At 44.4% G+C, this 13,623-nt stretch overlaps 1 protein-coding gene across 4 annotated transcripts; it reads right to left on the minus strand.

Moving 5' to 3' along the window:
* Positions 1-709: 709 nt before the first annotated feature.
* Positions 710-10,903, minus strand: CEBPG (CCAAT enhancer binding protein gamma). 4 transcript variants are annotated; one of them, XM_049621735.1, is made up of 2 exons: positions 10,822-10,903; positions 710-4,314 (listed from the first exon to the last, which is right to left on the minus strand). In XM_049621735.1, the coding sequence occupies exon 2, from the start codon at positions 4,216-4,218 to the stop codon at positions 3,778-3,780; it is 441 nt and encodes a 146-aa protein (XP_049477692.1). In that variant the 5' UTR covers positions 4,219-4,314; positions 10,822-10,903; the 3' UTR covers positions 710-3,777. The 4 variants fall into 4 exon arrangements, with proteins under 4 accessions (XP_049477692.1, XP_049477695.1, XP_049477693.1 ...); XM_049621738.1 differs by lacking the exon at positions 10,822-10,903 and adding an exon at positions 10,505-10,585; XM_049621736.1 differs by lacking the exon at positions 10,822-10,903 and adding an exon at positions 10,332-10,488.
* Positions 10,904-13,623: the final 2,720 nt, after the last annotated feature.

Here is a 13,623-nt window from a genome sequence, read left to right on the forward strand (position 1 = left end):
GTAAAAGCTATATGGACTCTACACACTGACAGAGCAGGTCCAAAAGTGCTTTTATTAAAAAACAGCTGGCACCTTCACAAATCACCTCTATAGAAAACTCCTCAAGACAGGACGTCCTACCCACAGAAATAATCACTGCACTACAATTTTCATTAAGAGGCAGTGAGTGGAAACCTATTTCCCAAGACCTGAGAATAGCTGAAGGATCACAGACGTATCTAAATGACATCTTCCCTTGAGACACTCAAGTCAGCACGGATTCAGTATTTATTCACTTTTGTAGACGCTGGCACCGTGTAAATGGAGATGGTGTACGTACCACAAATTGTACTGTTAGGGGAAAGACATCCCCGTCTACCTCAGAGCCTAAAGAACGAACCTCCTGCCACTGTGTGAATGGGAACCACACACCGAGACACCAGGTGTCTGCGCAGGAAACGCCAGCTCGGCCTCCCCTAGTCTAGCACACTCGCGTGGATTAGACCACGCGACAAAGCATGTGACTAGAGAGGCGCTCCATCTTCGCAGAAGATGATGTTCGGGGAAATCTAGGCTTGGACAGAAGCACCCCTGCTTGTCCCCCACGCTCCCCTGCCTTCACCCCTGCCCTGGGCTGGAAACGGGAGAGACCGCACCGCCTGCTCTGCAGAGCCAACACCTGGACCACTTCCCTGGTATCGAACATAAAGAAACCCACAATGAAATGCAGTCATTATTCCAAAGTGTGTTTTTATTTCATATTCATTGAAAGAAATAAAATTATATTTAAAAAAATAGAGTAATCTCACAAACTGAGGAAAGCCAGGAACAAAAGAACAAGTTAAGGGCTTTTTCCTGAGAGGCAGATCTAACAGCTATAGAATGAACTTTCTCCTCCCTAGCTTTTGTCAAACAAAAAATTGCTTCCTATTTCTAAGGCATCAAAAAGCACTCTGAGTGCTAACTGGGTGGTTCAGGTACAAAGTTTCAAGCCTCTAATGAGGATTAAGAAACATCAAAAGCTGATTTCTTTTAATACCAAATATTAAATTGCACATACTACCTTTTTTTAAACATAAATTTCAGAATTTCACACTCGTGACCCGAATTTCAAAAATCTGGTCATATGCCGTTAACGTCCTACTACTTCTTAGTAAGAATCCTAAGTATCTAAGCTCACATCCCAATAACTGAAAGGGGCCAGACAGCAGAAGAGCTCCGATCTCCCCACCTGCAGCCAACACCGGCCAGAGAGCGCCTGTCTCCGGAGACTCAGACGCAGCTAGAAATTTACACGAAAGCCTAATTCCGAAACCACTGGACCCGCCTGCAAAGGCAGATCAAATCCTAACGGTTCACATGTAACCTACAGAACAAAAGTTACAAAAGTCATTTTACAATTCCCAAAGCTCTAAACGTACCCATTCCCCATACTTGGTTTCCCTCAATTTTACACTAATGAATCCATCAAACTAAAAACTTTCAATCCCAAACACTTCAGTAAGACAGTCAAGACGACGGTTAACATTTTTGTTCTACGAATAAATGACTGTTTGTGCTAAAGTTCTTGTTTGCATAGGTAACAGGAAAGCTTGAGTCAATTTTTCCAAAAGTTTCAATCTTATGTTCTGATTTGAAATATCAAGTGTACACCCCTGATGATTTCCCTACAACTTCTTTTTCCAAGTTAACTCAATCCATATAATTGGTAACCATAAATTCCATAGGGACATCAACTTCTGAAACACAGTTTTTGGTAAACAAGAGATTTAATGTAACACCTTTCTAGGTGCTTAAAGATTCAAATGGCCTAACTGTACCTCTAATAAGGTTAATTATAGAACATGGGTCAGCTATTAAAGATTCAGTAGGATTCTGGGGCTATCTTCTAGTTAGGCAAAAAAAAAAAAAAAAATCCATCAACCTGTAAGTACACTGATACTCCAGCCAAAGTACATTGGGGTTGGACCCTAATAGAAACCCCCATCCTGTCTCCTGGCTGTCCAGGGAGTGAAGCCTCCGGGGATGGTGGCTCTCCTGGAACAGCACTGGGTCCTAGTCACATGCGGAAGAGGCTCCATGGACTCAGTGATGGCTCTGTTGAATCGCAGGTCACCGTGCTATCTTCGCCTGCCCAAAAGAGCACAGACCAACCTAAGGGTGCGACCTGAGTTACATCCTGGTTAAACTGTTCCAGGTCCTAGCACAAAACAACAATGTGGCCAAAAGGTGACCATGTTCAAATGAGATACCTGGTAACACAAATGTTTTAACCAGAGGTGACTCAGAGGTGACTCAGACTCTTGTCACCAGCCTAGACTGACACTGACACACACACACCGACACACACACACCAACAAATCTGAGCTAGAATTGTGCTAAAAAAAAAAAAAAAAAAAAAAAGGGAAGAAAGAAAGAAAAAAGAAGAGAAATCAACACGGACAATCAAAACTACCAACACTGATACAAACCAAACTCTAGAGATTCCCCAACTTTAGTAATCGCCATTTTTTAGTCTCGACAAAAATGTCAATATCCTGAGTTTTATCAGTATTTTCTTTCTAAAATAATTTATGGGACACAAAGCATACAAATAAACAAACAGAAGCAGTGGTACAAAAAGTCTAGAATAGCCCACTAACTAGAAAAAGAAATGTCACAAGAACAATATAAAAAGATGTATTTATGTGAAATAAATTAAAGGTTAAACCTTACATTTTCAAGTTTTCTTAGACTATACTATTTGGGGAGATGGCCTAGAGTTGATGATGTATTTTTCTAATAATCACTTGGTTAGGATTAAATGCCAAATGATCCTTACCAAGACATTTCTGCCTTTAAAAATCATGGCCCCATTGCAGATATTTGGACATAGAAGAAACTACCTAAATCTCAATCGGTAAACAAGGCATTCTGTCTACTAACCTGGCTGTCAAAATGGTAACTTAAAAATGCTTACTTGACTAGCATCTACAGAAACAAAAATTTTGGTGCACAAGTTTCTCTAAACCAGAGCTGTCTTTTGGTTTATTGTTGTTGTTAGAAAACAAAATAACACCAATCCAATAACCCAAAGGTGTCCCAAAAGCATAATTCTAATATGCTTTACTCTTATTTTTAAAAAACCTATTCGCCTCCTAATTATTTGTATTTTTAAGCCAACTGGCTGTATACTGCCTCTAAAACACAATGGGACTTTATTTAACATGGCATTGCTACTCAGAAACTTGTACTTGTTGGGGAAACAATACTAATCGTGCTAAAACAAGGGTTATGCTATACATAGAATCACTCCAAATCACAAAGTGATTGATTTCTATAGCCCTAAGGATTTTTAGTACATAATTTAGAAAAAAAAAAAAAAATCACAAATAGATCAACCAAATGGCATTCAACTTTCTTAGTCCAATTAACCATCTCCAATAAAACCAAGAGCCTCCTGCAGGACCTGCCGGTTCCCCGTTCCTTTTATCAACCTAGAAAAGAAGCATTTCTTGGGAAGTGAGGATTTATTAAAAACATCGAGGTCCAGGATTTTTTTTTTTTTTTTTTTTTACCATATACCTTAAAACTTTGTTTTATCCCCACAAAAAAATCCGTATCATTTAAAACTAGATATTCAAATTACATGGCTAACATTTTTAACTAATCAACTCTTCAGTGCTGATCCTAGAAAACAACCTTCAATGGATCTCTGAATAATGGAACAAGACAACGTTCGGCCATTGATACGAGTGGTGTAGGTAGTCACACCTTTAACGTTCAAGCCACAAACCGTGAACTTGGAAGGGGTGAGGTCTACTGTCCTGCATTATCAGGAGTTGTTGTATTTTCAGTGCCACCGGGTTGCACGTTATCTGCAAGGTTGTGTGCATGCTCAAGAAACAAGTCTTTCAGTACGCTTAATTCCTTAGTCAGCAATTTAATTTTTGCTTCCAACCGTTCATTCTCTTCTTTGAGCTGATTCACCCTCTGCAGTGTATCCTGTGCCTTCTGCTTGCTTTTCAACCGGCTCTTTTTCACAGCCATGTTGTTCCTCTCTCTGCGCTGCCGATACTCATCACTGTTTCGATCCATGGGCGAGCTCTTTTTGCTTTGCTTGCTCGGAGGCGCGGCTTTGCCCCCTCCCCCAGGGCCGGCAGGCACCAGCTGAGGAACCTGCTGTAAGCCGCTGGCATGAGCCTGAGTATGAATAACACTTATTCCAGGAGTACTGTTCTGCTGTGCTATCTTGCTCATTTGGGCACGCTCTCTTGCTGACACGGAACAGGTAGAAATGAGGGCAAGGTGATCAACGGTTTCCACACTAAGCTGCCAAGAAATCTTCACATGTACCTAGTTAAAAAATAAATTGCATTAAAATGTTTGAAATGACAAGATCAAATGAGATTAAACTTGCAAGTACCTAACAGCAGGCCAACATTAATTGATTATGCTGAGAAAAGTCTACAGCAACTGCCAACTGTTCCAATGTTTCAGAAGTCTAAATCATTTAATTTAGAAAGGTGAGTTAGTACAGAAGCACCATAAGGCCAAATCCAGCCCACCTGAACCCCTGAGGGTACTACCCATCTGCGACTGTTATCAAAAATGGAAGGAAAAACAAAAGAATACCGCTAATTAGGTAGCACATATGAACTAATAGCACTTGGCAATCTGCCAGAGAGAAATGAGCTGTTTGGGTTAAACATGGAAAACCTGAGTTCAATTATGATAGAAGAGACACCTGCAAAGAAGGGGAGAAAAGTTTCGATTGTCCGCTCACGTCAAACGAGCGTACTGCAGCGCAGTGCCTGGTCCCCACTACTCATCAGGGTCGCCGCACACTCCTGATGCCGACATACAGGGACGGAGTCATCGAGGACTTGCCTCTCCTCCCAGAGTACATCTTTATGGGATATTCTGAAAAGCGGGGGCGGGCGGTGTTGGCTTGTTTTTATTTATTTATTTTTTTTTTAATTTATTTATTTATTGCCTCAAAGAGAACTAGTTTACATAGATTTCCTAAGTTTGTTTCTTGGATCCTAGACTTAGGAGCTCTGAGACACCCAGTCTGCTGTCCCACCCCACCATGCTTCTTCTAACAGTGCTTTTTTTCTTCTTGACGTAATAAACACATCTAAACATGGGCAACCTGAACCGCAACGAAAGACATAAAAGCCTTAAAGATGCATCCAAGGCAGAGCAAGCCTGGGGCTGAGGCCAGACAGAGGCCGAGCAGCGGCAGTGCCCACACCCACGGCCCACTGAAGAAGGGGCTCAGGGGAAACGCCGACTCCAAGTGCCACGGCAGTGCCGCCCGTAGAAATGAAGCCACCGTTTTGGAAACTGGCTGTGTGTGGATGACTGTGAGTCCAACTAGGCCCCTACAGTTGCCTCAAGAGGTGTCAAAAGGATACCTATCCTATCCTGAGGCCACTTCAAGACAAACTGACTAAGCTGCTGAGCCACGTCCAGCAAGAAATCAAATTACTCTTGGAAATTCAGAAAGCGATGTTATGAACCTTAAAACTATCCTGTCTTCTTTTCTCAAAACTGCCAAAACTACATCAGTGGAAAAAACCTGGGGCCAGAATTCTGAAATGCCTCAAATGAGTACATCTCATAGTTCTTAAGCTCAGTTAGTAAACACCAGAAGCTTCACCCAAACTTTTAGCTGGGCATTTCTGTATAAAACACTGTTTACTGGCCTGCTTTTTAAAAATCTTTGCTTTTAGAAAGTCGCTATATCCTTACTTTCAATGGTCTCCAAAGCCATGCAGGCAGCCCTGAGCTAGTGAGCCATCTGTTCTCACTCCAACATAAGGCAAAAAAGAAAGCTTCCTTCTAAACCATGGACAATATCTACTCCAAGTCTATCTTCAGTAGTGGACATTTCACAATCTCCTTTGATAATTTACTATGTTGCCTATTTTTCTTCCAGTTAAACAGTGGCAGTTCAGTATTAATTTGAGCCACCTTACCACTAGAAGTGTTAGTGGCCATCAACATTATTGCTTATTTGGTGTAAAGTGGGCATAATATTTTAGTCAATTTTTAAAAACGTGTTTAACACTTCTCCTGGGATTGTTTCAACTATCATAATCATGGTCATCTTCTTTAACTTTTTAACTTTTCATATGCCAATTATGTTTTTAATCTTTAAAACTAATCTATAGACAACACAAAGATAAGAATGATCCAAAGAAGTACAGACCAGGAGGAACCAGGTCGATACTGTCTTGGCTCCGGCTCCCCTCTTTTGCTCGGAACCTATCCTTTCCTTCTTGGGGCCTTGATTTCCCCAATCTGCAAATGAGGGATGTAGAATGGTAAGATGCCTTCTGACTCTGAAAATATACCATGAACTTCAGTACTAAAAAGTCTTTTCTTCCTGCCTTATGCTCGGCTTTTTATGCCCAAATCACTAAAAGATTTTAACACAGGTTCCAAATTCAGTGACGTTCATGTCCATTTTGGTACCCAGAGATACAGGAATAGAGAAGAGCTCTTTTTACCTCAGTCTGACTCATAGTAGAGGGGCTGAACATAGTAGGCTGAACATACTAGGGGGGACTTTGAAAATGTGCCCTTTGGCTTGAAAAACAAAGAGTAATTATCAAATTGGTAAAAACGTAAGCAAGGGAAACTTAGAAATATTAAGAACTTTAAAAATGTTGTTGTTTTAAAGTTCCTCAACCAAAGCCAATAAAGTTTAAGTGAAAAAAATATCCGTTAAGGAAAATGAATCAAGTAAAGGGGGTCAGAGCCAAGTGGTCCAAAAAAGCTGACTCCAGAGTATCAACTGTTTTTACACAAGCAAAACAGCTGCCTCCAAAAGTTACCCACTTTACACTGTCACTTACGCTCTTGTTCCTTCCACAAACACTTATTGAGCACCTACAATGGGCAAAAAAAATACTAGTTTATTTCAAACCTGGATATTCAATCCCAAATGAAAGTCTGGCTCCTGCGTAGACAAATACTATTCCAAAGTTCATTCTACAGGAAGCAGGGTGGCGCCTTATTTCCTTACATGTGAATCATTCGAGCAGGGAGGAGCAGAAAAACTGAGCAGTAATTCTCAAAGTGCGGACCAGCAGCAGCAGCATTTGGGAACTTGTGAGAAATGCAAATTCTCGGGCTGCCCAGACAGAAGGATTGGGAGCTCCAGGAATAGGCCCAGGCAATCCTGTTTCAACGGGACCCTGAAGTGATGAAGTGTGAGAGCCACTGCTGCAGATTCACAATGAGGAGGTGCATTTTTTTTAATTCAAATTTTTTAATTCAAGGAGTGTTCATTCAAAGCAGCAACACACTGAAAACGCAGAGCAGCCAGAATGAGTAAAACAAATTTCTCTCAAGTTTCATTTGGGAAAATAAACTTATCAAGGATTTTCCTAATCCTCCTGTCATCTTTTTTCACATACGTACAACCAGATATTCCTCCCCATGCCCCCCAAAATAAACTTTTAACTCCAATCTCCTCAGTGAATGTCCACACTCCAAAACACTCATAGATGTTTCTCCCTGACACCAAATCTTTACAATCACTGGTATGTGACAAGGCTACCCACCCAGCTCCCAAAAACTTACAACCCACCACCGTCTCCATCCGAATGCCACAGAATTAATTCCCTCAGGCTGACATCATCTCTCAAGGGGCACTGGTCTCCTCTGGTTTAGCTGTGATCCCTCCAACCACTGCCTCCAGAGCAATCGAACACTCCAACCTGCTCCAGTGTGTAGGATCAGATTGAAGGTATCAACTCTCTCTCCAGCCCTTGCTCCCTTACACTTCACACCTCAACAACACTGAACCACTATCAACCCCCTAAATGGTCCTGCATTCTCTTTTCTTTGTACTGCTGTCCAGGTGGTTCCCCCAGTTTCTCTGTCAATGCCAGCTCTCCCTGGAGACTAAGCTAGAGGCAGCGATCTGTCTTCATGTCCACACACTCAGCATCTAGTAGTGCAGGGTGAGCCATATAGTGGTGGTGCCCAAGAAGTATCTGTCGAGGGGCTCCTGGCTGGCTCAGTCGATTGAGCGTCCCACTCTTGATTTCAGTTCAGGTCTTAACCCCAGAGGCATGGGATCGAGCCCTGTATCAGGCTCCATGCTCAGTGCAGAGCCTGCTTAAGATTCATTCATTCATTCATTCATTCATTCATTCATATTCTGTCTCTCTCTCTCTCCTTCCCTCCCTCCCTCCCTCCCTCTCCCTCCTCCCCTCTCCCCCACTTTCACTCTCTCTCTATCTAAAATAAATATGATGAGGGGCGCCTGGGTGGCTCAGTCGGGTTTTTTTTGTATGTTGTAAACCATACCAAGCGTCCGACTTCTGCTCAGGTCATGATCTCACGGTTCATGAGTTCGAGCCCTTCATCGGGCTCTGTGCTGACAGCTCAGAACCTGGAGCCTGCTTCGGATTCTCTCTCTCTCTCTCTCTCTCTCTCTCTCAAAAATAAACATACATTAAAAAAAGTTTTTTTAAATAGTAAAAAGGAATAAAATAAAATGAAAATAATTTTAAAAAGGGGAAACATTTGTCAAATACTGGCTCAGAGGCTAAAAGAAAATATTTATTTTTATAAACATCATATACAGAAATGAAATAGGTTCTCTAGTACTGAAATCTCTTAAAACAACCACAATTAAATCAGGAGTGTTAAGATATTATGGTCTTACTTCCTTAGGTTCTTGGTCTTTCTTAAAGGTGTACATGAAAATAAAAATATAATTCCACTTGCTCCTTTGAGTACCCAATCTATACAATGAACATCATTTCTAGTCTGGTCTTTGCTTTATTTCAGTTGAGAACTTGCTTTTCTACTTAGCCCAGTTATGTGTTCCAATTGATAATCTCAAGTTCTTAGGCATCTGTTGCCAGGGTCTGACAACTCCATACTGCAAGAGATGTAAAGGTAAGCAAAGTCCATATATGCCCAAAGGAGCAGGATTTCTATTTAGTTGCCACCGCTTGCTTCATGACCCAAAACAGGGGTCCACGAAGGAGGGTACATCCCTTTGGGGGGGTACATAAGCAGTCCACTAGAGTATGGAGCAAATGTATGTTCACTTGTCTTTTTTTTAACGTTACCTTTTTAATCTACTTCTGTTATGGTTTACAACATACAAAAAAAAAAAAAAAGAGTACACACATTGTTTATAAATATACCTCCATTAGGAAATCATGCTTAAAAAAATTTTTTTTTAACCAACAGGGCTGGAAAGCCAAAAAGGTAGGAAACCAATGTACCTACAAGAACCCATGGAAGCACTCCCTCCCCAGAATACCCAATAAATTTGGAATTGGGGCTACCTATATTTACATTACTGTGATCAGGTGAGGCAATCCTAGACCATAAGACCTAATTCAGCCCCATGAGGTCCTAGTTGTCTTTACCAGGGCCTCACCATGTGCTGTTCAAATCCCTACAGATGAACCCACATCTCCAAGATCAGACAATTGCTGACAGTCAATGACGTGCTCTTGAGAATTTAAAGGATATTATGAAAAAAATGAAATTTTGTCTTCACCTGTTTTTTAGGCAGGTATTTACAAACGACTGATTAAGCCAAGTAGACCCACCAGAAGCAGGAAATCAAGAAACTGAGAAATTCTTCAGCTCACTAGCATCCTGTAATTATTTAGCCATGTTTACAGTAAGTGTTTCCAGAAACAGAGAATCGACTTTAAGAATAGCTCATGCCAAATACTAATCAAGTGGTAACAGTGACCAGATTTTAACTTTTCAATATCAAGAACTTTTAGAGGCACAAGTTCTTAGGAAAGCAAACCCCTGTAGTATTTTCTTTCCAAAATTTATTTGGGAGTCGCATATCCTATCTGAATTTAGGACAATCTCTTCACATAAGGATTCCCTGAGTGCAGGCTCAGGAGAGAAAACTACCAATTTTTGTGTAACCCACTAACCTTAAAACCTTTCTGAAACTGACACATTTTAAGGTGCCAGATTACAGCACAAACCTCAGACAAAAGGAAAACGAAACAAACCTTCTCAAAAATGAAAACATACAAGCCTCCTTGGAAGAACAGATTATCCTTCCCCCCCCAAATATGCATTTCCATTCCGTTCATCTAGACACCTCTGCTAGCGATTTTCTTTACTGTGTTCCCTCCAACATGCTAATGAAGCGCTTCATTCCTTGCCCTTCTCTTTTCTATTCAACTCGTGGTTGCTGCCCGTTCATCTAACCTATATTCAGCAGTGAACTGCAGGATATTCAAATTACAGCTCCCTAAGTAAGCACAGGATCATTTCTGTAAAGTCGTGTATTTAATAAAAATCAGCCGCCTTCCCTGCCCACTTTATCACCCTCCTAACTTCTGAACAGAAGTCTCGCCTACCCCTGGCCAAGCAGTTCTGGAGGGGCGGGCAATTTCCGAAGTGGCGCTACGGTAAGGCACGGTCCTCCTCTTGCTATTCTGGGAACACCCTTTATCCCCGGGGGCCAATACGAGCCTAGCTTGTCACCAATGCCCGTTTCCCCAAAAGAGGCCGGGTTCCGGAGGGGGCACACCTCGTCCCCCGCCCCGTCCTGTCCCGGGCTGGCAGCGAGGGGCGCCCGGCAGGAGCGCGGGGGTCGGCGGGCGGCGCCGCGGCCCTGGGCCACGGCCAGGGATGAGCTCAGCGGCCCCGCCGGGTGTTGCCGGCAGGTTGCATCAGACGCCGCGCGGGGCCGCCGCCCGCGCCGCGGGCCGCGCGGGGCCTTCCCGGCGAGCCGGCCTCCTCAGGCCGGGCCGAGGTTCCTCGGGCCCGGCCGGCGCCCACGCGAGCGGCCGGCTCCGCCGCGGCCTCCTCCTCTTCCCTCATCCCGCCCGCCCGCGGCCTCCTTACCTGCGCCTCCAGCCCGCCCGCCCCCAGGCGGCCTCCACTCCGAGCGGCCCCGCGCGGCGCGGCCCGACGGACCCAGGCCTCGCAGCCCGCGAGCCAGCGAGGAGGAGCGACGGTTACGAAACCGGCAGCCTCCGCCCGTTCCGCCGCCGCCGCCGCCGCCGCCACCGGCTTCCCCTCCTCACGCCGACCACGCGCACTGCCGCCGCCGCCACGACCAATAGGCGCGCCGGCCTGCGGGCGCCGCGCCCTCCCCTCACGACGGGCAGCGCCGCCAGCCAATCGCGGGCGTCTTGGCTGCGGGGGGCGGGCACGTGGCGGAGGCGTTGGCCGCGCCGCGGCAAGGCCTGAGGGTGTGGCGGGGATAGGCCAGCAGCTCCTGGCACCGCCCGCATCCTTCGCTGTCCGCGCGGAGCGGCGGCCCCGGGCTGTGGGAAACCAGAGGCGAGAGAAGATCTGTGAGAGCTGGAGGCTCTGGGGAGCTCTAGCCTTGCGAAGGCAGCACCTGCCTTTGGGAAGCACGACTTCCTGAGGTGTTTTTGAATCACCGACGTTCGCCTGGGTTTCGCCGAGTGCTCTGGGAGGCCCTCTGGGCGCCCCTCGCCCGAACGGTCCCCAGAGCGGCCCCCGAGACGCCCTCCCGGGACGCCCGGCGCCCGACGGAACTTGAAGGACAGGGCAGGACTTCGCAGCACTGACGGCAGCTGCAAGCTTGCCGGAAAACGAGTGAAGTGGCGTTTTCCCAGCGTAGGGGTAGTGCTGATATCACATTGGTGAGCGCGGCAGACCGAGGTTCGTTGTCACCAGGGAACGATCGGACTTCGCGATCGATTCCCGTGTGCCGAGTGCCAGGTGAACAGGATGAGAGACGGGATCTCAAAAAACGCGTGGCAGTCCAGTTTAACGTAACCAAGACACTTCACAGGAGGATCTGAAAGCGTTTTAAAACCAGGAAGCAGCGCGCTGGGCGGAGGGCAGAGCCAGCGCGATAGGTTTGATTGCTTCCTCTTTAGCAATTCTTATCGTCCAAAAAATAAGAGTCTTTGAAAGAGGAAACATTTCTTCATCGCCCAGGCCGTGGCACCGGCTCTCCGCACAAGATTGTTTCGAGGAATCAGTTAAAGAGATGATAAAACCTTTGAAAAAAAACATAAAGATAAAACATAAAAAGTGCTGCAACTAAGAGTGAACAGCGATAACCATAGAACCATACTCGGTAGGCAAGACACAGTATCACCAAAACCACGGTTTCTTTTACTTTGACCCTCAGTGTTCTGATTTGAAATGTCTTTGATTGAGATGTTAGCACTATGAAAACTGGATTGTTTTATTGCTCACAAAAATCATAATTTTTACCCTCACCATTTGTTAATCGCAAGTTATACAGGGAAAAATTTTTTTATAGATATACTCATTTTCCTGTGGCTTGCTAACCACTCTGCCAAGCCGCTCTAGCATTCTCTGGGCAGGCCTTCTTCCACACTCAGCAGAGCAGGTCGAGTCAATGCCAAGGAGACTCTCATATTTATTTCCTCTTCAGGTGGTGGCTGGAAAGTCTCCTTAGTTTACAAGTATTTATTTGGTGCCAACTACGTGCTAAGCTGTGGGCTAAGTGATGGGGATTCAGCAACGAACAAGCAAAACATAGCCCTTGCCTACATGAAGTTCACCCTTACAGCCAAGGAGACAGACATTCAGTACTTACACAATTTTTCTGTTGCTATTTTCATAAATAAGATGCTGTGAGATCAAAAGAAAGGAACCAAATGTGGTCTGTGGGGCAGGGAAGGCCTGAAAGACGAGTTGGATTTGGCTGTGGGGTGTGGATGAAGAGGACGGGCCAATCAGAGGGAATGTCTTCTCTAAAGGTTTTATGATGGGAGAAGTGTGAGGCCAGAGTGGCTGACGCACAGTGTCCCAGTGGAGACTGGTGAGATTGATAAAGCCTGTGGCCCAGGAAAGGTTCTGATTTCTACCCTAGGAGAGATGGAAGGCCTTGGAAAGATTTGCTCTCACCGTGAGGAAACGAACAGAGCCTGGTGGAGGCTGTCTCTGGCTTGAGATCCACCGTGGGGCTTTCTTCCAAGTCCCAGAGCCCTAAGCTCTCATAACAAAAGATCTCCTGCACAGAGCTCTGCCTCACTGATACCCAAGTCGTAGTCTACAAATCCAAAGAATTTGTAAGCAAGTAGTACATTAAAATCTCCTCTAAAGGACCTTAGAAGTAGGATGTCTTGTTAGTTGATTATGCTATTTACCTGAGAGCGACTGTGATTAACTATCTTAGTTACCTGACAGGTCTGCCCTGTGCTTACCCTCTTAATGGTTGTGTGACCTTGGGTAAATTATGTAACCTCTCCATCACCTGTAAATGGGCATAACAACAGTATCTACCCAATAAGATTGCTGTGGGGGGGTTAAAAAGTTAATATGTGTTTGGCCCCTAGAACAGTGCCTGTCTGGTACACGGTAGCTATTATTACCATGATGAATTATCAAGTTACAGTGTAGAATTATAGTACACTAAAATACAGTTCAAAACAAGGTCAAGCTGTGCTTAATACAGTTTTGATGATTCAGTCACTGACATACACATACTATCAAAGGTGCTGATGTTGACCCTATAGTGTATCCCAAAAGGTGTTTTTTAGAATGTTTTTTTCCTTAGTTACCACATCTTAGTTCATTAGTTTCCATAAAGTAGAGTGAGGACAATTTTAATAATTTCAAATCTCTTATTGTTTAGAAAGCCAGATCAATAAAAGTTTGCTATGTAAACTTTAGCATTTATCGAAAATGTGTCTT

Source organism: Panthera uncia (assembly GCF_023721935.1).
Source record: "Panthera uncia isolate 11264 chromosome E2 unlocalized genomic scaffold, Puncia_PCG_1.0 HiC_scaffold_19, whole genome shotgun sequence".
Lineage (NCBI taxonomy): Eukaryota > Metazoa > Chordata > Mammalia > Carnivora > Felidae > Panthera > Panthera uncia.